The sequence below is a fragment of the Rana temporaria genome, chromosome 8, assembly GCF_905171775.1.
Source record: "Rana temporaria chromosome 8, aRanTem1.1, whole genome shotgun sequence".
NCBI lineage: Eukaryota > Metazoa > Chordata > Amphibia > Anura > Ranidae > Rana > Rana temporaria.
In genome coordinates this window covers 46,554,492-46,575,774 of record NC_053496.1, presented here as the reverse complement: position 1 = coordinate 46,575,774, position 21,283 = coordinate 46,554,492, and the positions used below count along the sequence as shown (strand labels likewise).

The 21,283-nt window shown below is 45.8% G+C and overlaps 3 protein-coding genes across 3 annotated transcripts in view; 1 reads left to right on the top strand and 2 right to left on the bottom strand.

The window, feature by feature from the left end:
* Nucleotides 1–21,283, bottom strand: part of LOC120946874 (trypsin-like) — a 169,936-nt gene that overhangs the window by 106,376 nt on the left and 42,277 nt on the right. The gene's annotated exons all lie outside the window — the stretch shown is intronic.
* The window catches only part of LOC120946880 (trypsin-like), a 33,493-nt gene that overhangs the window by 6,785 nt on the left and 5,425 nt on the right, over nt 1–21,283 (top strand). The window lies entirely within an intron of this gene.
* LOC120946888 (trypsin-like) lies at nt 8,279–11,941 on the bottom strand. Its single transcript, XM_040361712.1, has 5 exons — nt 11,831–11,941; nt 11,599–11,749; nt 10,691–10,944; nt 9,114–9,250; nt 8,279–8,442 (listed from the first exon to the last, which is right to left on the bottom strand). The coding sequence occupies exons 1-5, from the start codon at nt 11,868–11,870 to the stop codon at nt 8,293–8,295; spliced, it is 732 nt and encodes a 243-aa protein (XP_040217646.1). The 5' UTR covers nt 11,871–11,941; the 3' UTR covers nt 8,279–8,292.

Genomic DNA, 21,283 nt, shown 5'->3' with positions numbered 1-21,283 from the left:
GAGCGGCGAAAACAGGAAGAATCTGCGAGGGGACATGGCGGCGGCAGCGAACGAGGAGCACTTTGAGGGCCTTGATTTCAGGAAAGTAGCAATATAATGAGCTACAGTAGTATGCTATGCATACTAGCTCATTATTTTTTTCCCCGTTTTTAGGGGGGGGGTTACTTCCTCTTTAATGATTGCAGTGGAATAACGTCCTGGTCCTTACATGATGTCTCCAACTTACAAGCTGACCTCAATGTACTGTCTAGTTGGGCAACTATGTAGAAAAATTAGGTTTAATGTTGATAAATGTAAAGTTATGCATTTGGGGGCTAGGAATAGGCATGCAGCATACATACTAGGGGCAGTACAACTGGGGGAATCAATGGTGGAGAAGGATCAGGGTGTTAATAGCTGTGGTTTCCAAAGCGAGCAAAGTCCTTTCTTATATTGACCACTTGACCTCCGGAAGATTAACCACCCCCTTTCATTACCAGGCCATTTTTTTATGATATGGCACTGTGTTACTTTAACTGTGACACTTACATGGTCTATTGACACTGTACCCAAATAATATTATTTTTTTCTCCGCAAATAGAGCTTTCTTTTGGTGGCATTTGATCACCTCTGCGGTTTTTATTTTTTGCGCTATGAAGTAAAAAAGACTGACAATTTAGCTTTTTTACTTTCTGCTATAAAATACATCCAATAAAAAATGTAAAAAATCGAATTTCTTCATCAATTTAGGCCAATATGTATTCTGCTACATATTTTTGGTAAAAAAACAAAAAGTATGAGAATTGTTTTTTTTACTAGTGTTATTATGGCGGATAAATTGGACTAAGGGGCAATCATAGAGTTAACTATGTGCCTAGCCTGTGCTTACTCACTGTGTGGGGGAGTTGCTTTTACTAGGGGATGGCAAAGATCTGTGTTCATACATTGCAGAAACACAGGATCAATATCTTCCCTTCTAAGCGAACGACAATCTGCCTTGTTTACATAGGCTGATTGTGGTTCTGCATGTGTCCTGTGTAATCGGCGGCTGCCAGGGGACATCAAGTCCACAGTACACGCCACTGGGCTCCCTCTGTGTGTGCACCCCAGACCTAAAAGTGTCAGATCACATACTAGGTACGTGATCTGGCGTAAGGCGACAGTATATTTAAGGTAGGCGGTCATGAAGCGGTTAAGAGAGGTATGGACTTCAGAGAGAGATATTATAATGTTTCCCCTGTACAAATCATTAGTAAGACCTCATCTGTAATATGCAGTTCAGTTTTAGGCACCAGTTCATAAAAGTATATTGGGTAACTGGAGAAAGTGCAGAGAAGGGCAACCAAACTGATAAGAAAGATTTGAGTAACTGAATTTATTCTCTCTTGAGAAGAGGAGATATATATATACATATCTATATATACTGGTATACATATATATATACGTGATTATGCACTTTTGTGTTTTGGGCATGAGTGCGCGCCGCCACTGGCTCGCTCCCGTCATGATTTTACACAGCGGAAGCTGATCAGCAGCTCTCATGGACCCAATGTACACCAGCACCCACTGATTGCTCGGTAGAATGACAGAATGACAGTCTGCTTACAGTATATTAACAAGGTAGATTGTCCTTCTGTCAGTATAGGAGTCATGGATCCTGTGTTCCTGTAAAGTAAAAACACCAATCCATGTCTTCCAATAGTAAAAGCACCACCCCCACTACACTGAATCACCAGCAAGGAACACAGTTATTTCTTTGATTGCACCTGATGTTAACCCCTTCCCAGCCAGTATCATTAGTACAGTGACAGTGCATATTTTTAGCACTGATCGCTGTAATAATGTCACTGATCCCCAAAAAAGTGTCAAAAGTGTCAGTTAGTTGTCTGATTTGTCTGTGGCAATATTGCAGCCTGGCTACAAGTCACTGATCATCGCCAATACTAGTAAATCTAAATAAATAAATAAAAATATCCCATAGTTTGTAGACGCTATAATTTTTTCACAAACCAATCAATATACACTTATTGGTATTATTATTATTTTTTTTTTGTTCATAAAGTTTTAGAATTTTTTGACCAAAAATATGTAGCAGAATACATATTGGCCTAAATTAATGAAGAAATTCGATTTTTTTTTTTATTTGATGTTTTTATAGCAGAAATGAAAAAAAACGGAAAATTGTATACTCACCTTTCCGTAATTTTCCTTTCCTGACGCATCTTCATGGCAGCACACACTGGGTTGTGACTCCGCCCCCACAACCTGACAGGATTGGTTAGCTATAAATTCGAAGGGGAGACACCCGGCATCATTCTCCGTAAATATCATCATCATTGAACAACAGGGTGGGCAGCTGTGTGCTGCCATGAAGATGCGTCAGGAAAGGAAAATTACGGAAAGGTGAGTATACAATTTTCCGTTTTCCTGACGCATTCATGGCAGCACACACTGGGAAATAACTCGCTAGTCGGGCGGGTTCAATGCAAAAGTATTTTATTCCCTAGAGAGCAGAAGAATTGGCCCTGATGACAGATCTGCCAAATTCGGCCGTAGCCAAGAGAGCGGCGTCCACCCTGTAGTGGGAGATAAAGGTATGCCTGGAAGACCAGGTTGCTGCTCTGCATATAGTTTCCGAAGAAACACCACAATATGCTGCCCAAGAGGTTGCCACTGCCCTGGTTGAGTGTGCCCTGACGCCTTCCGGGATCTCCATCTGCTGAGTGGAATACGCCTTTTCAATAGCCCTGACCAGCCAAGAGGCGATGGTGCGGGAAGTGGCCGCCTGGCCTCGCCTGGCTCCGTGAGGTATAATCAGGAGGGCGTCTGTTGATCGAAGATGGGTAGTAGCCGACAGATATTTGGAAATTGTAGATTTAATGTCCAAGGCATGAGGTTCGCCATTCTCGTTAGAAAGGCATGGTAAGACGATGTCCTGGTTGTAATGGAAGGAAACGGTCTGATGGTCTCAGAATCACCCTGTCGGGATGAAAAATCAGGTATGGCTCCTTAGACATGAGAGCTTGCAACTCCGACACTCTCCTTGCCGAGGCAATGGCAATGAGGAAGGATAACTTTAAGGTTAGATCCCATAGAGAAATCGAGTTAAGTGGGAAGAAGGGTGGATTGGAGAACGCCTCGAGGACCACCGAAAGATCCCAGGATGGGAAGGACGGTCTTCTGGGTGGTCTGATCTTTACGCATGCCTTTATGAACTGGATGATCAAAGGATGCAAGGCCCACCTGGTGCCAGTTTTGGCGGACAGAGCGGAGATCTGTACCTTTAGGGTGCTTGAATTTAGGCCCTTGTCAATTCCTGTTTGCAGGAACTCCAGGATCTGGTAAGGATCGGGTGAGACGGGGTTCCAACCTTTGAGTTGCGCCAACTGGGCGAATTTTTCCCAAATCTTGGTATAAATGGTGTTCGTGGAGGATTTCCTGGCTTGCATTAAGGTTGTTATAACCGCCTGGGAACATCCTTGTTCCCTTAGTCTAGCCCTCTCAACCTCCAGGCTGTCAGGTGGAGCCTGTCTGGGGCTGGATGGAGAGACCGACCTTGGAGTAGGAGATCCGTTGTAACTGGAAGGTGGATTGGAGGTCGGGTATTGAGCTGTAGGAGCGTCGTAAACCACGGTCTCCTCGGCCAGAATGGTACCACTGTGATTACTGTGGCCGACGACCTTCGGAGCCGAGATAGAAACCTCGCTATTAGAGGAGTTGGGGGGAAGATGTACCCCAAACTGAAGTCCCATGGGTGAAGGAGGCAATCTGTCCCCTCTGCTGTTGGAAAGGGTACCCTGGAAAGGAATCTTGAACACTTGGCATTCGCTGGTGTTGCTGCCAGGTCTATCTCCGGAACCCCCCAGGTTTCCGTCAGAACGGAGAACTCCCGGGGGTTCAAGGACCACTCGTTGTTGGATAGAAGTTCCCTGCTCAGAAAGTCGGCTAGCGTATTCTGTGCTGCTGGGACATAGACTGCTCTCAGGTCCAGAAGATGTATCTGGGACCACTCCATTATGGGGCGAACTTCCTCCAGAAGAGTGAGGCTTCGGGTACCGCCCTGCCTCTGGATGTAGGCTACCGCCACCCTGTTGTCCATCCGAATTAGGACGCTCTTCCCCTGTAGAAGAGGCGCAAAGGCTAAGAGGGCCTGGAATGCCGCTCGGAGCTCCAGTATATTTGAGACTGTCCCCCAAGCAGGGAAGTGCCAGTGACCCTGGGCTGTCTGATCCAGGTAGTGAGCCCCCCAACCTCTCTCGCTGGCATCGGATGTCACTATCTCCGGTTCCGGAGGAGCTATGGGCCTGAATCTTCTGAGGTTGGAAGGGCAAGTCCACCACAGAAGGGAGTGTCTTACATGACTGGGGATGCTGATGGGTTGGTGCATTGATGCTCCGTCCCAATGCCTGAGAAAGGTGTTCTGCAGGGTTCTCATGCGCCATTGGGACCATTGTACCATGGGTATGGTGAATGACATCGAGCCCAGCATACTTAGGCAGGTTCTGGAAGACGTGAGACTGGAGGACAATAGATTCCGCACTTTCCGGACTAAGGGATTCACCTTCTCTAAGGGCAGTTGTACCCTGTTCTGTTTCGTGTCCAATTCTGCCCCCAGGTAAACCATGGACTGTGATGGCTGAAGGCTGCTCTTTCGCCAGTTGATTAACCAGCCAAACTTTTGGAGGGTCGAGATTAGGATCTCTCGCTGGAGGAGAAGGGTCTCCCGATTTGTTGCCAAGAGCAAGATATCGTCCAGGTAATGATGCACCCGCAGCCCCTTCTCTCTGAGGAATGCTATGAGGGGAAGCATAACCTTTGTGAACGTCCTGGGAGCCGAAGAGATCCCGAATGGTAGACATCGGAATTGGTAGTGATGTTGGCCGATGGAAAAGCGCAGAAACTTCTGGTATGCGGGATGTATTGGCACGTGGAGGTAGGCGTCTGACAGGTCGATCGACAGCATCCAGTCCCCGAGATTCACTGCCAGGAGGATGGACTGGAGACTCTCCATTTTGAAGGCCTCTATCTGAATCCTTCTGTTGAGCCGCTTGAGGTCCAGCACGGGCCGAAGGTCCACTGATTTCTTTCGCACCAGAAAGAGAGGGGAATAAAATCCCCTGCCTCTTTGGTGCGAAGGAACTTCCACGATAGCCCTTTTCTGAACTAGTTCTAAAATGTATTGAGTGAGCAGTTTCCTTTTGTCTAGGGAAGACGGTATCTTGGTGGGTTGGAAGGTAGTGTGAGGCAACACCCCTATAAAGTTCCATCTGTGGCCATACTTTATTGTAGAAAGAGTCCATGGGTCCTCTATGTGGTCCGACCATATTTGTGCGAAACTGCTGAGCCTGGCGCCCACCTCTGCTGGGTGGGCAGGCAAGACTTCAAAAGGACTTCTGCTGGTCCCCTGCAGCGGTGGCCTTGGGCTTCTGCCCTCTCGTAAAGGGTGGGCGGTTAGGTCTCCATTCTCTCCTGAACTCTTTACCGGGGCGATAGGATCTGGCCTCCCTGTACCTCTCAGGCAGATTACGCCTGAAGGTAGGACCTCTCTGAGGCTTGGGTCTTCTGTCGGAGGGAATAAGCCCCGATTTCCCACCAGTGACCTTGGAGATTGCCGAATCTAATTTTGTGCCGAACAGGTTCGTGCCATCATATGGTATCCTGCACCAGTTGGCTTTTGAAGCCGCGTCAGCAACCCAGGGCTTTAACCATAAGGCTCTGCGGGCCATAACTGAGGCCAACATGGACCTGGCCGAAGAACGGATGATGTCCACCGAGGCCCCCGCCATATAGTCACCGGCTAGTCTGATCTCCTGCAAGGAGGATATGACATCCCCTCGATCCGCACCTTCCAGGAGAGCCTTCTCAGCATTGGTTGCCCATGCGGAAATGGCCTTGGCGACAGCTGCTGTAGCAATAGCTGGTCTACATGCTCCCCCCGACGTGGAGTAAGCCTTCTTTAATTCTAGGTCGATCTTACGGTCGAGAACATCCCGGAATGATACTGCGTCCTCTATTGGCAGAGTGACATGCCTGGCGAGTCGCATAAGAGAAGCATCCACCACGGGAGCGTTAATGAGGGAAGCGACTTTAGAGTCTCTCAGAGGGTACAGTTTAGAGAGTTTGTTGGACAGACCGGGACGCTTGTCCGGCTTTTCCCACTCCTCCTTAATGAGGTCTTCCAATTCTTCGATGAAGGGAAACAGTTCTGGGTCCCTCCTTAACTCGGGGAAATATTTCCCAACCTTTAGTGGTTCCGTCACGGGTTCTTCCCAACCTATTGTCGCCTTGACCGAGCGGGCAAAAGGTTCGACTAGACAGAAGTCAAATCCGGACACAAGTTCTCGATCTTCATGATCGGAATGAGCCTCTATCAGTTGGGCATATGGGCCGGAGGCGGATGAAGTGCCCGGAGTGGGCTCCTCACAGACAAAAGGAACTGAGGTCCACATTGATTCCTGCGCTGACTCCCCCACGAGCTGTTGCGAGGAGAAATCTGTAGTCATCCTGGCGCTCGTCTCCTTTTCTCTGGTTGCTTCTTTAAAGCAAGTCTGACATGCTAGCTTTCCTGGCAAAGCAGTAGCACCGCACACCCAGCAAGCGTTTGCTGCAGGACGGGTATGATAATGCTCGCGGTGAGATGAGGGAGACCGTCTGCGATGAGACCGGCTGTGACGGGAGCGGCTGCGGCGTGATCGGCTATGCCTTGAGCGATGGTAGCGGGAGGAAGATCTTGACCGACTCCTGCGGGATCTCCTGCTTGATGCATGCCTGGACCTCTCCCTGCGCCGTGGGCTTGCGTCTCTAGGCCTGATGGGACTGCAATAGAAAAGGCAGTGATTAGCGGCCGGCTCTCTTTTTTGTCTCTTCTCTACTTACCTAATAGTATGACGGTCTCCATACCTTGTTTGCTGAATGTGGTCTGCGAGGGCAGTGGGCTCCATAAGACATACAAGGAAGCAGCAGATTGCGGATAGCTGAAAGGAAGCAACAGGTGTTTAACAGTGGAAAAGTGCAAGTGCAAGGTAAACCCTAGAAAGGAAAAGGCACCTACATACCCTGGGAGAAAATCCGGTGAAATTTGGGCAAAGCAGCAGCCTTGGGGAAAAAAAGGAATTTTTCAGCCTTTTTGAATCTGGCGCCGCCGTCGCGGCGTTGATGACGCAATCGCGCATGCGCAGTAGCGTCCCGTGCGCCCCGGCGCCATCTTGGATGAGGGCGAGGGAGACCTCCGGCGTCATCACTCTGCTGCGCGCATGCGCAGTACGTCTGGGGAACGCGGCGGCTGCGAGGCACTACAGGGCTCAGAGAGCCTGCTGCTGAGGTACTGTTTTAAATTAATACAGAAGGGAAATGTGTGAAGGAACAATCAGGGAGCCATGTGAACATAAAAAAACGAGCATAATACTCAGCAGGAAAAAGGGAGAGATAGCATGAGCCACACTGCCAGTCTAAGCTTATTTAAAGCTTGTATATAAGCCAGGGATAGCCGGGATTTAACCCCTGAGACCACCAGAGCGGGGTTCCCCCTATAGAAGCTCTATTAGAGACTGTACAAGGGGGACTTCCAAACAGGAGAGGCTGAACCTGCTGGGGCGATAGCGGTAGGAGACAAGCTGTACGTCCATGTCCTGCAGGTGAGGATAAAAAAAGAGAATGATGCCGGGTGTCTCCCCTTCGAATTTATAGCTAACCAATCCTGTCAGGTTGTGGGGGCGGAGTCACAACCCAGTGTGTGCTGCCATGAATGCGTCAGGAAAATATAGTTTTTATTTCAAAATTGTCAGTAGTTCTTTGTTTCTAGCGCAAAAAATAAAAACACAGAGGTCATCAAATACCACCAAAACAAAGCTCAATTTGTGGGGGGAAAAAGGACCAACATTTTATTTGTGAACAGCGTCCTGGAGGTGAACTACTTAATAACAATAATAAATTACAATTTAGCTTGTGTAACAATTGTATATGCTATATTATTATTTTTTATTTGCCTTTTTCCACCATGAAAGTAGAGCTACTGACATCAGCCCTCCACCAAATAGCTGTACTTCCACCCCCAATATGCATGGCATTTTGTAAAAATCCTTCTGCTAGTGACAGACTGCATGGCATATGTTGTTGTTTTTTTTGCAGCCAAGATTCTGTAGCCAAGATGAGCAGCAAATGGAGAACCAATAGTTGTAGTAATATATAAGATGAACAAAACTATTTTATATAAAGAAATATGTTTATTTGGTCATTACAGAATGTAGGTGTAAAGTCTGAGTCTAGAACATCATTTGATGATGAATGATCTGAATAAGTATTTCAGTTGAAAGTTCAGTTGGCAGCCTGAGTGCTGGCGATCCAGGAGTTGTAGTTGCAGACCTTGGTGTAGACACCGGGGTAGTTCCTCAGGGCACAGCCGTATCCCCAGGAGACAATACCCTGGAGCTGTCCGTTACACACCACGGGGCCACCAGAGTCACCCTGAAAATAGAAAAATATTTTTTTAGAACTTTGGGTAAATGACAGTAAATGATAAGTATTTAGATGCGGTGGCTGTGTTGGTTTTATTTTTATTTTTTTCAGGCTCTATCTTTATTTTCCCACAGGAAAAACGGTTAATTCCTATATTTGCTAAAAAAAAAAAAAAACATTCTTAACCTGAAAATGAGAAAAATAATGCAGCCACCATATCTTAGCACTGGAAAACAAAAAGATATTGGGGTTGATTTACTAAAACTGGACAGTGCAAAATCTGGTTCTTTTTTTTTTGTTTGTTTTTTGCAGAGCTTCCCCAGATTTTCCCTCTCCAGTTTTAGTAAATCATTGCATATTATTTCTAGGGTTCAGTTATACTTTAAGATTCTGTTTTTGTCCATATTGCCTTAACTTTATTAGTTGCTTTTCCAACTAATATAAAATATTACTACAGCAGATCTGTTTTACTATACATTTAGAAATATCTTCATTCTAATTTCAAAACTTCTCCTGAACATTTGGACTATAAATTATACGTTAAAATAAAAAATGTTTTACATAACAAAAAAAAATAATAATAATTCCCAGCCTATAAAAACTACTAGTAGTTTGAGAGAACACATTTATTTGAACAGTACGACTTTATATACAAAATTGAAATAAGTTGTGGCAATTACCTGGCAGGAATCCTTGCCTCCCTCCAGGTAGCCAACGCAGATCATGTTGCCGGTAATCTCTCCGGGGTAGGCGTTGCTGCACTGGGCGGAAGTCAGGATGGGGGCGTTCACACACTGCAGGAGGTTAGGCATGCTGGCTGCAATTTAAAAACAAAATGTAGTGAATAAAATATTGACTGAAGACAGAAGGAGAAAGAACAAACCATGTTAAAAAAAGACAAAAGCTTTCTTTATGCATTGTTAGTCAGTAAAATCTGAAAAAAATCATAATTATTTATTATTATATTTACCACTTGCAGCCAGCATGTGGTGCATTTGTGGATATTCTGCAGCTCTTTACCAAGGTGACTTTCAACTATGTTGTGAATTACTTATACAGCCTAAGTTTTGAATAGTTCTAAAAATTAGAAGATGAGATTACGCATACACAGCTGACCCATCATCCCACCCCTCTTCTAGTTATTGAGATCTGTGTTTATTTTCAATTAAAAATAAGCGGTCAACATTTTTGGGATAGAGGGATGTGGGTGGGCTGATAAACCCTTCTTCAGGTTTTATTGCTGCCTGTGTTCTCACTGAAGACGAGCTCCCTCTTTATTTGTCCTGATGACCATTGTCACCAGGATTGAAAATGAAGAAAAATCCAACATTTTGAGCGGTTGACAGAAGGGGAAAAAGGGAAGTCTTCCAATGGGGACACTTGTTCTGAGTTTCAAAGACATTTCAGAATATATTTCTTATTTTTTTCTACTTTATATATGTTTTGTTTTTCTTTAGTAAAGTCTAAAGCCAGCCATAGATGGTTCAAATCATTTAATCCATCTATGAGTTGGCAGATTGTACCCAAGTGTATCCATCAATTAACTTGGGTACAACTAGTATGTCCAATTGTTAGCATACAAGTATTGCCAGTGTCTGTAGCCACTAGCAATAATCACTGTGTTCTTTTGGCAGGGACATCCCCCCATTCCCCCGTAAAAACACAATAGTTCCAAGGGGGGATTCCCCCATCAAATCTGCCAGTGTTGCTTCATCAATGGCCTGCTTAACTAAAATTGCCCCTCTCCAAGCTCATAAAGGATAACCCAGAGTGATATCTATTTTACCCCGGGACAGACTCCTGTTTGGTCCCTCTGGTGCCAAAATGGGATTGGGCCCTCCTTCCAGCAGCCTCCCTAATGACATGGTCATTAGGTTGGTCCTGCACTGTACATGATGACCTCAGTAAGAGGAGCAGTGACAACAAGGCTTGTCAGAGAACTGGCAAGAAGAGAGGCTTTGGACAACTGGTCACCACACCCATAACCTCATGGAAGGAGATTTCAGGACTCTGGATTAGGTTAAACATTATTTTGTGTTATTCAAAACCCTTGAAAAAACAATTAATTCCTAACTGCCCAGAATTAGGATTTATGGTATTTGTTCCTCAAAGGAATCATTTTGCCTACATTTTCTTTTCAATTCGTTTTTATTAGGTGTTTTAATTTGCCTACATTTTCAATCTTGGCAAATTTACCTGAGAAGCTTAGCCTCATTTATTATCAGTAATATATGATATTACAGTGATGTTGACTTACTTCCACTGCTAAGGGTATTGCCCCATCCGGAGATCACACAGTTGGTGCCGGCAGCAGCGCAACCACCGGGCAGAGGCACGCTCTTGACGTAGGAGTTAAGGGTGGCGGGAGAGGCCAGCTTGACCAACATGATGTCGTTGTCCAGGGTTCTGGAGTTGTATGCAGCATTTCTGATGACCTTGGCAGAGTTGATGAACTGCTCGGTGCCCTCAGAGACAGCGATGTTGTGCTCTCCGAGTCTGACTTGCATGCTCCTGTATAGAGACAAATTCAATGAAATCAGTATATATTTGCATCTTAATTGAAGGAATTCTGGATAGAAGCCAGTTAATTTGTTTCAAACTGAGCAGCAGTGTAGGTTTGCTTAGTATGGAACGTGTACCACTAGTGGTTGGTACATTCACCTTCAGTTCCAGGAGTGAAGAACAGTCATTTTGGGTACTGAAAACATTTAATTTTGGTTGGTATAGAACAGGGAAGGAATAGTCAGAGGCCTGTTTATTTATAAGGGAAGATTTAAACTTTGGTATGGTTATTTTTACATAGTTTCATTTGTCTAGCTTAATTATTGTTCGGAGCACTATATTTTTTTTTTTGCAATAATGGTTATCTTTGTATATCTGATTTGGATATTACACAGGAGCTATATGTTAGCAAAGGGATTGGGAGCACCAAACAACTTGTGATAAATTTGACGTCTCTTTATGAATAGGTTCTACACTAATAAGGGCATTACCATCCCAAGGGATCTCCTGCTGACCCAACCCATGTCCAACCAAACATCCATCTTATCAACATGCCACTTTGCTGGTCAACCAGCTGGTAAAAGCTCTGAATAATAGATATTACCTTTTTCAATGCCTCATAACTATTCCAATAAAAAGTACTGTCTTAAAAAGTGCACTTACGCCTTGTAGCAGTGAGCAGCAGAGACCACCCACAGGGAGTTGATGAGGGATCCACCACAGAAGTGATATCCGGAGTTCAGAGATACCTGCCAGGGCTGAGAGTAGGCGCCACAGGTATATCCTCCAACGATCTTGTCATCATCCAAGGCAGCTGTAAAACACAACATGTACTGATTACATATAGAGAGCCTACGCAAAGGGATATATTAAGTTTATGTTCATTCATACTCACCAGCTGCCCCGAGGAGCACACAGATCAGAAGGAATTTCATGGTGTTGATTTTACCAGTGAACAATTTGTTGCTAATAATGTAGGTATTTATATGTTTTACCAGGACCCCCCCACTCCATTCCTCCTACCTGTACACTGGCCAGCTGTGCCAATAAGAAATGTTCAGGTTAATGTATACACAGTTTTATCAGCAACATTTTTTTTACATTATCAGCAACCTCCACCATCGGTAAGGTTAGTAATGTTTTTTTTTTTATTTTGATGATTCACAATTTTTTCCACGCTATTCCATTTCACTTTTTTAAAGCCCAACAGAACAAATTGTTTTAATATGACAACATTTTCTTATCTATAAAGATGGCTATCACTTTTACAGAATAAGGTATTAAGTGATGTTTGACCCATTCTGGGTCTACTGCTCTAAGGCTATCCTATTACGTGGAGAGCACAAAGCCACCTATAAAAATCTCCCAAAGTCATCTTTCACAGACTTGTAGAAGTAAGTGGGCTTGATTTGAATATCACCACTAAGTTTACTTTATCGCCCTTATCACATATGAATAAATGAATTACTTGTATAGCGTTACTCATGCGAACTGAATCGCCTCTGGGCGCTTTTTCCAGCCAGTGTCTGCTTGGCTGGTGCGGTCATTTTACCCCGTAGGATCGTGAAACGCTTGGGACACACAGATATACATATATATACTGCATGTATAGCGCATGTTTCCCGTGTTTATAACAGTCCCTGCACAAAATTACATTTCTAAAGGAAAACATTTTTTTAAACTATTCGCGGCTATAATGAATTGCTCCTGGCAATACAGATAAAAGTCATTGAAAAAAATGGCATGGGTCCCCCCCCAGTCCATTACCAGGCCCTTTGGGTCTGGTATAAATATTAAGGGGAACCCCAAACCAAGATAAAAAAAATGTGTGGTGGTCCCCCAAATTCCATTACCAGGCCCTTCAGGTCTGATATGGATATCAAGGGGAACCCTGTGCCAAATTTTTTAAAAAATGGCGTAGGGGTCCCCTCAAAAGGGGAACCCTGCGCCAAAATAAAAAAAAATGGCGTGGGGTTCCCCCTAAAAATCCATACCAGACCCTTATCCAAGCATGCAACCTGGCAGGCCACAGAAAAAGAGGGGGGGGCGAGAGCACCCCCCTCCTGAACCATACCAGGCCACAACATCGGGTAATGGTTGTGGGGGGTCTGCGGGCGGGGGGCTTATGGGAATCTGAAAGCCCCCTTTAACAAAGGGGATTCCCAGATCCCAGCCATCCCCATGTGAATTGGTAACAGGGTACATTGTACCCATACCATTTCACCCAAAAAAGTGACAAAAAAGGTAAAAAAACACACACGCTGCTTGGGACTGCTGGTTTCTCGACAAGAAAACTGCACAGAATCTAGACAAGAAAAATAGAGAACATGTTCTCTATTTTCTCGTCGTGAGATTCTCTGCAGTTTTCCTGCCGAGAAACCCGAGAGTGTGTATACTTACCCGGTCGCCGTGGAAACCCGCGCATGCTCAAAATGACTTTGACGCATGCGCGGTAGCTTCCTAGGTCGCTGCTACCCAGATGTTCTTTTATATAAATATTGGCTCTGGATGGTTTGAGATTATCAGGTCCAGCAGAGCGTCATTCCTAGTCAGGGCCTCAATGAACTGGACCATAAAATTGTCTTGTAATAGTATTTAGCTGTTTATATTTACTAGAACTATTGGATTCCCATGCTCTGTGTACTGTGGCAGACCAAAAGAGTTATTTACAAAAGGCAAATCACTTTGTACTACATGTGCCCTTGAAAGTGCAGTTGCTGTAGATCTGAAGGGAAGATCTGAATTGAGGGGAAGCTCTGCTGATTTTATCATCCAATTATGACCAAGTTAAAATGCTGTTTTTTATTTTCCTGGTATGTCTCCCTCAGATCTACAGCGACTACACCTCCAAGTGCACTTTCAGTGCCCCTTCCTTATTAAAAATATTTTTTTTTTGCATATTTCTCACACTTAAATGATTTAGATCATCAAACAAATTTTAATATTACACAAAGATTACCCGAGTGAATCCAAGATGCAGTTATTAAATTATTATTTCATTTATTAAGGAAAAAAGCTGTTCAAACCTGCCTGGCTCTATGTGAAAAAGTAATTGCCCCTCCCATGCTGAATCATGAATGAACTGTGATAACCACAATTTTTGGGAAAGCTGAGTTAAATTTCACTTGCCACACCCAGGCCTGATTACTGCCAGATCTGTTGAATCAAATCACATAAATAGAAGCTGTCTGACAAAATAAAGCACACTAACAGATCACAAAGAGCCACACATAATACCACAATCTAAAAAAAAATCAAGAACAGATTAGAAACAAACATGTGTCCATCTAGGAAGGGTTTCAAAGCTATTTCTAATGTCGCGTACACACGATCGGTTCGTCTGATGAAAATGGTCTGATGGACCGTTTTCATCAGACGAACTGATTGTGTGTGGGCCCCATCGTTTTTTTTCCCATCTGTGAAAAAACTTAGAACCTGTTTTAAAATGATATGATGGTTAAAAAAAAACGATTGTCTGTGGGGAAATCCATCGGTTAAAAATCAACGCATGCTCAGAATCAAGTTGACGCATGCTCGGAAGCATTGAACTTCATTTTTCTCAGCACGTCGTTGTGTTTTACGTCACCGCGTTCTGACACGATTGTTTTTTTTAAGTGATGGTGTGTAGGCAAGACTGATGAAAGTCAGCTTCATCGGATATCTGATGAAAAAATCCATCAGACCGTTTTCATCGGATGAACCGATCGTGTGTACAGGGCATGCGGCTTCGGAATACCAGTGGAAGACATAAAAACAACAAAAAGTCTGGCGCCAGGAAACCGGGATATGTGTGACGATGGCAATTAAACTTTACGTCCTACATTTGCCCAATAAGCTGCTATGTGGAAGAACACACCAGGAGGGATGTGATGAAAATGTATACAATCAAAAACAACCATACAAAAAAGCGCTATTTGGGCCAAGTCTTGAGTGGAGAAAATAAGCAGGCAAAAATCAATAAACAAAACTATCGATTTAATGTTGCCATAGGTGATGTTTTAAAAACAATTAGATCCTCCTTTGCATGAATAGTCAACAATCAGCTTGCTCAGCACTATAGTAATACCTTGTGGAGGCGACCAATAAACCGGATGTTGGTTGGAAAGTTTGCTGCGATGGATGAAATCCTCATGTATCCCCTATAAAGTCCACGCAGGTGGGGAGGAAAGAGGAACACGGTCCAAATTGTGTATGGAAAAGGGACCGAATCAAACTTCAAGCAAATCTCGGCAAAGGGTGGTGAATCAGCCGGCAGTCGTGGATGGAAGAAAAAGGCAGAAGGTAGTGTGAGCGAGCTCCAGTGGGGACGAAGGATGCGGAACTTCCTGGGCATCATCATGACCTGAGGAAGGGCCAGGCCCCGATACAGGTTGTCAAGACTACAGCCAAGCACTTCCCCTCCCTGCCTCTCTCGGCTTGCTCTTCACCATTGAGCGTTAAGCCGTGTCTCGATATCGGCTTTCCTGAGCCTTCTATAACTCCAAGCTCCAAGCCTCGCTTTGGATCCGGTCTCCCTGAGCCTTTTGACGTCACGCCTGGGAAGTTCCGCATCCTTCGTCCCCACTGGAATACAGCGAACAAACAGTGCTATAAATCTGCACTGATTATTGTGTAAATGTGACTGGCAGGGAAGGTGTTAACACTAGGAGCGATCAAGGGGTTAATGTGTTCCCTAGGGAGGGATTTTTACTGTGGGGGGAGGGGACTGACTGTGGGAGGTGACCGATCAGTGTCCCTATGTACAAGGGACACACCATTGGTCTCCTCTCCCTGACAGGACGTGGATCTGTGTGTTTACACACACAGATCCACGGTCCTGCTCAGTTCCTGGGCAATCGCGGGTGCATGGCGGACATCGTGGCCACCAGGCACACGCATCGGGTTCTAGGTGACGCGGCGGGAACGAGCATACCCCCTAGTGGCTCTGGAAGGCGCAACATCATATGACGTTCCACCCAGAACAATAGGCTCATCGTCCATCATATGATGGCGGGTGGTGGAGTAGTGGTTAAAGCAATATTTAATTTTAATTGTTTCACTTTAGGCATTATTAAAATCACTGCTCCTGAAAAAACAGCATTTTTAAAAACTTTTTTTTTTGCATTGATATATGTCCCCTGGGGCTGGACTCTGGTCCCTATTTACTTTTTATGGCAATAACTTGCATATAAGCCTTTAAAATGATCACTTTTGGTTTTTCATGTTAGTGTCCCATAGAGTTTAACGGTGTCCCACGGCTTTCGAATTTGCAGAGAACACCACATAATGTTCGCTGTTCAAGTCGAACTTATGTTGGACTCGAACACTGGGCTCATCCCAACTCCTCATAGAAGGTTAATAGATTGGTTTGGCAAGAATGATTCTTCATGAATCCATGCTGATTACTGCTAATGATACAGTTTTCATTACTAAAATATTGTATATAGTCGCTTATCATCCCCTCCAAGAGCTTGAATACTATTGATGTTAGGCTAACTGGTCTGTAAATTCCCAGGGATGTAGTTTTGGTCCTTTTTAATTATTGGTGCTATTTTGGCTTTTCTCCAATCCGTTGGTACCATTCCAGTCAGCAGACTGTCAGTAAAAATTAGGAACAATGGTCTGACAATTATTTGATTTCCCCAAGTACCCTCAGGTGCAAGCCATCCGGTCCCAGTGGTTTATTAATGTTAAGTTTCCCAAGTCTAATTCTAATTCTGTCCTCTGGTAGCCATGAGGGTGCTTCCTGTGATGTGTCACGAGAGTAAACACTGCTGTTTGGTTACTAAAGCCCCCCCTGATTCCCTCATGAAGACTGAGGAGAAGAAGAAATTAATTACCTTCACCATCTCCCCATCCTTTGTAACCAGATGTCCCTCCTCATTCTTTATGGGGCCAATATGGTCTGTCCTCCCTTTTTTACTGTTTACATACTTAAAGAATTTCTTGGGATTTTATTTGCTCTCCTCTGTTATGTGTCTTTCTTGTTCTATCTTAGCCGCCCTAATTGCACCCTTACATTTCTTGTTGCATTCTTTATAAAGTCTGAATGCTGATGATTATCCCTCAACCTTGTATTTTTACCTTCTCTATTGCTTGTATATACATTTTTACATTGTAGTTAAGCCATCCAGGACTTTTGTTCAGTCTTTTAAATGTATTACTTAATAGGAGGCACTGGCTAATGCCCCTGGTTAATATGCTCTTAAAGCGAAACCCATCTCTACTCCGTGTTCTTTGTTCCTAAGATTTTATCCCAATTTATGCCTTCTAGCAAGGTTTGTAGTTTAGGGAAGTTGGCTTTTTTGAAATTCAGTGTCTTTGTATTTCCCTTATGTTTCCTATTTTTGTGATTTATACTGAAGCCAATTGACCTGTGATCACTGTTTCCTAAATTGCCCTGTATTTCCACATCCTTGATCATGTCTGTATTGTTGGTAATCAGTAGATCAAGTAACGCTTTATTTCTACTTTGAGCAACTGACCAATGAAATTGTCCTGCAAGACATATAGAAAGTGGTGAGCCTTAGATGAATGCATGGTTCCAGAGGCGTACTAAGCATGGGGCGGAGGGGGCGGGCCGCACCGGGTGCCACACCCTGGAGGGGTGTCAGGCCGTGGCCCCCCCTCCGCGAATGAAGAGGACTGTAGCGTGCGGCATTATGATAGCGCGGTAACAGGGAGGCAGCGCTAGCGGCAGTCTAGGTAAAGCTGAAGCGTGGCTTTTTGGGGGGGGGGGGGGGGGTGACTCGTGCGAGCCGCCCGTACCCATACCCGGGACCGCAATTATCCCCTTCTCTGTGGCAGCGCAGCGCCCGCGGCTCTGATAGATACGGCTGTGACTGTCTGACACTGACAGTCACACAGCCTAGGAGCGTGAAGCTGCAGCCGCCTCCCCCTGTGCTGTGCTGCCTGTGTGTGTAGTGTAACACGCGGCGCGCTGATAATCATCTGTCTGACGGCATTATGGGTCTGAAGGCAAGGGGGGTGTGTGCACTATTGTAAGGGGGGGTGTTCTGTATATGAGGGGGGGGGTGTTCTGTATATGAGGGGGGGGGGGGTGTTCTGTATATGAGGGGGGTTCTGTATTCTGGGGGGGTTCTGTATTGTGTGGGGGGGGGGTGTTCTGTATATGAGGGGGGGTTTGTATTCTGGGGGGGTTCTGTATTGTGTGGGGGGGATGTTCTGTATATGAGGGGGGTTTTGTATTCTGGGGGAGTTCTGTATTGTAGGGGGATGGTATCTGTATAGGGGGGTTCTGTATTCTGGGGGGGTGTTCTGTATTGTAGGGGGTGGTTCTGTATATGAGGGGGGATTCTGTATTCTGGGGGGGGGTTCTGTATTGTGGGGGGGTGTTCTGTATTGTAGGGGGTGGTTTCTGTATATGAGAGGGGTTCTGTATTCTGGGGGGTTCTGTATTGAGGGGGGGGTGTTCTGTATTGTAGGGGGTGGTATTTGTATAGGGGGGGGGGGGGGTTATGTATATGAGGGGGGTTCTGTATTGTGTGGGGGGGGGTGTTCTGTATATGAGGGGGGTTTTGTATTCTGGGGGGGTTCTGTATTGTGTGGGGGGGATGTTCTGTATATGAGGGGGGTTTTGTATTCTGGGGGAGTTCTGTATTGTAGGGGGATGGTATCTGTATAGGGGGGTTCTGTATTCTGGGGGGGTGTTCTGTATTGTAGGGGGTGGTTCTGTATATGAGGGGGGATTCTGTATTCTGGGGGGGGGGTTCTGTATTGTGGGGGGGTGTTCTGTATTGTAGGGGGTGGTTTCTGTATATGAGAGGGGTTCTGTATTCTGGGGGGTTCTGTATTGAGGGGGGGGTGTTCTGTATTGTAGGGGGTGGTATTTGTATAGGGGGGGGGGGTTATGTATATGAGGGGGGTTCTGTATTGTGTGGGGGGGGATGTTCTGTATATGAGGGGGGTTTTGTATTCTGGGGGAGTTCTGTATTGTAGGGGGATGGTATCTGTATAGGGGGGTTCTGTATTCTGGGGGGGTGTTCTGTATTGTAGGGGGTGGTTATGTATATGAGGGGGGATTCTGTATTCTGGGGGGGGTTCTGTATTGTGGGGGGGTGTTCTGTATTGTAGGGGGTGGTTTCTGTATATGAGAGGGGTTCTGTATTCTGGGGGGTTCTGTATTGAGGGGGGGGTGTTCTGTATTGTAGGGGGTGGTATTTGTATAGGGGGGGGGGTTATGTATATGAGGGGGGTTCTGTATTGTGTGGGGGGGATGTTCTGTATATGAGGGGGGTTTTGTATTCTGGGGGAGTTCTGTATTGTAGGGGGATGGTATCTGTATAGGGGGGTTCTGTATTCTGGGGGGGTGTTCTGTATTGTAGGGGGTGGTTATGTATATGAGGGGGGATTCTGTATTCTGGGGGGGGGTTCTGTATTGTGGGGGGGTGTTCTGTATTGTAGGGGGTGGTTTCTGTATATGAGAGGGGTTCTGTATTCTGGGGGGTTCTGTATTGAGGGGGGGGTGTTCTGTATTGTAGGGGGTGGTATTTGTATAGGGGGGGGTTATGTATATGAGGGGGGTTCTGTATTGTGTGGGGGAGTCCTGTATTGTAGAGGGGTGGTATCTGTATAGGGGGGTTCTGTATTCTGAGGGGGTTCTGTATTGTGGGGGGGGGGGTGTTCTATATTGTAGGGGGTGGTATTTGTATAGGGGGGGTTATGTATATGAGGGGGGTTCTGTATTGTGTGGGGGAGTCCTGTATTGTAGAGGGGTGGTATCTGTATAGGGGGGTTCTGTATTCTGAGGGGGTTCTGTATTGTGGGGGGGGGGTGTTCTGTATTGTAGGGGGTGGTTCTGTATATGAGGGGGGATTCTGTATTCTGGCAGGGTTCTGTATTGTGGGGGGGGTGTTCTCTGTATAGGGGGTGGTTCTTTATATGAGGGGGGGTTCTGTATTGTGGGGGTGTTCTGTATTGTAGGGGGGTCTGAACTGTAGGGAGGGGTCTGCACTGTAGGGAGGGGTCTGCACTGTCCAGAGGTGCAGTCTAATGTAAAGGGGTGCAGTGTAATGTAAAGGGGTCCAGAGATGCAGGGTGCTGTGTAATGTAAAGGGGCCAGAGGTGCAGGGTGCTGTGTAATGTAAAGGGGCCAGAGGTGCAGGGTGCTGTGTAATGTAAGGGGTCCAGAGGTGCAGGATGCTGTGTAATGTAAAGGGGCCAGAGGTGCAGGGTGCTGTGTAATGTAAGGGGTCCAGAGATGCAGGGTGCTGTGTAATATAAAGGGGTCCAGAGGTGCAGGGTGCTGTGTAATGTAAGGGGTCCAGAGATGCAGGGTGCTGTGTAATATAAAGGGGTCCAGAGGTGCAGGGTGCTGTGTAATGTAATGGGTTCAGAGGTGCAGTGTAATGTAAAGGGGTCCAGAGGTATAGGGTGCTGTGTAATGTAAGGGGTCCAGAGATGCAGGGTGCTGTGTAATCTAAAGGGATCCAGAGGTGCAGGGTGCTGTGTAATGTAAGGGGTCCAGAAGTGCAGTGTAATGTAAAGGGGTCCAGAGGTGCATGGTGCTGTGTAATGTAAAGGGGTGCAGGGTGCTGTGTAATGTAAAGGGGTGCAGGGGTGCAGGGTGCTGTGTAATGTAAAGGGGTCCAGGGGTGCAGGGTGCTGTGTAATGTAAAGGGGTCCAGAAGTGCAGTGTAATGTAAAGGGGTCCCGTGGTGCAGTTGTGGAGAGGGGGTACACAGTAGTGACAAAGAGATATTGAAGGATGCAGGGGGCACAGTGGGGTGTTTTTACATTTTACCATGGGGGGGGGGGGGTGCCAGATATTGGATCCGCCCCGGGTGCCAAATGTTCTAGGTACGCCCCTGCATGGTTCCCTCCACCCAGTCTATGTCTGGATAATTAAAATCCCCCATTATGATAACACTTCCTATCCTTGCTGCTAATCCAAATTGTGATAGGAGGTCCATCTCCCCCTCATTCCTCAGGTTCTGTATTTTTCTGTATTTTTTATCATATTTAGGTTTATATGCATTAAAGGAACACTAAAGGCAGTTTTTTTTTTTTAATTAACAAAAATGTTATACTTGCCTCCACTGTGCAGTTCGTTTTGCACAGAGTGTCCCCTAACCCTGTGTTCTGGGGTCCCTCTGTGGCTGTCTCGGCTCCTCCTCGCAAAAGCTTTCCACCTTCATGCGAGCGAGCTTGCATGGTGGAAAGCTTTTGTGGGCGCGCTCCCGTGATACAGCAGTGGGCATAGCTTCATCCTCTGTGATTGACAGCAGCGCCAGCCAATGGCTGCGCTGCTATCAATCCGTCCAGCCTAGCCAATCGACGGCCAGGCTGGGAACCGAAGAGGATCACGTGGATGGCGCGGGACTTTCGAGGGGTCAGGTAAGTAAAACGG

What these genes read in the sequence shown, in the direction of transcription:
- LOC120946888 (XM_040361712.1), bottom strand. Translation starts at nt 11,870, where the DNA reads ATGAAATTCCTTCTGATCTGTGTGCTCCTCGGGGCAGCTG. An exon ending in TGTGCTCCTCGGGGCAGCTG is followed by an intron (nt 11,750 to 11,830) that starts GTGAGTATGAAT and finishes TGTGTTTTACAG; the next exon opens with CTGCCTTGGATGATGACAAG. An exon ending in CAATACCCTTAGCAGTGGAA is followed by an intron (nt 9,251 to 10,690) that starts GTAAGTCAACAT and finishes TTTAAATTGCAG; the next exon opens with CCAGCATGCCTAACCTCCTG.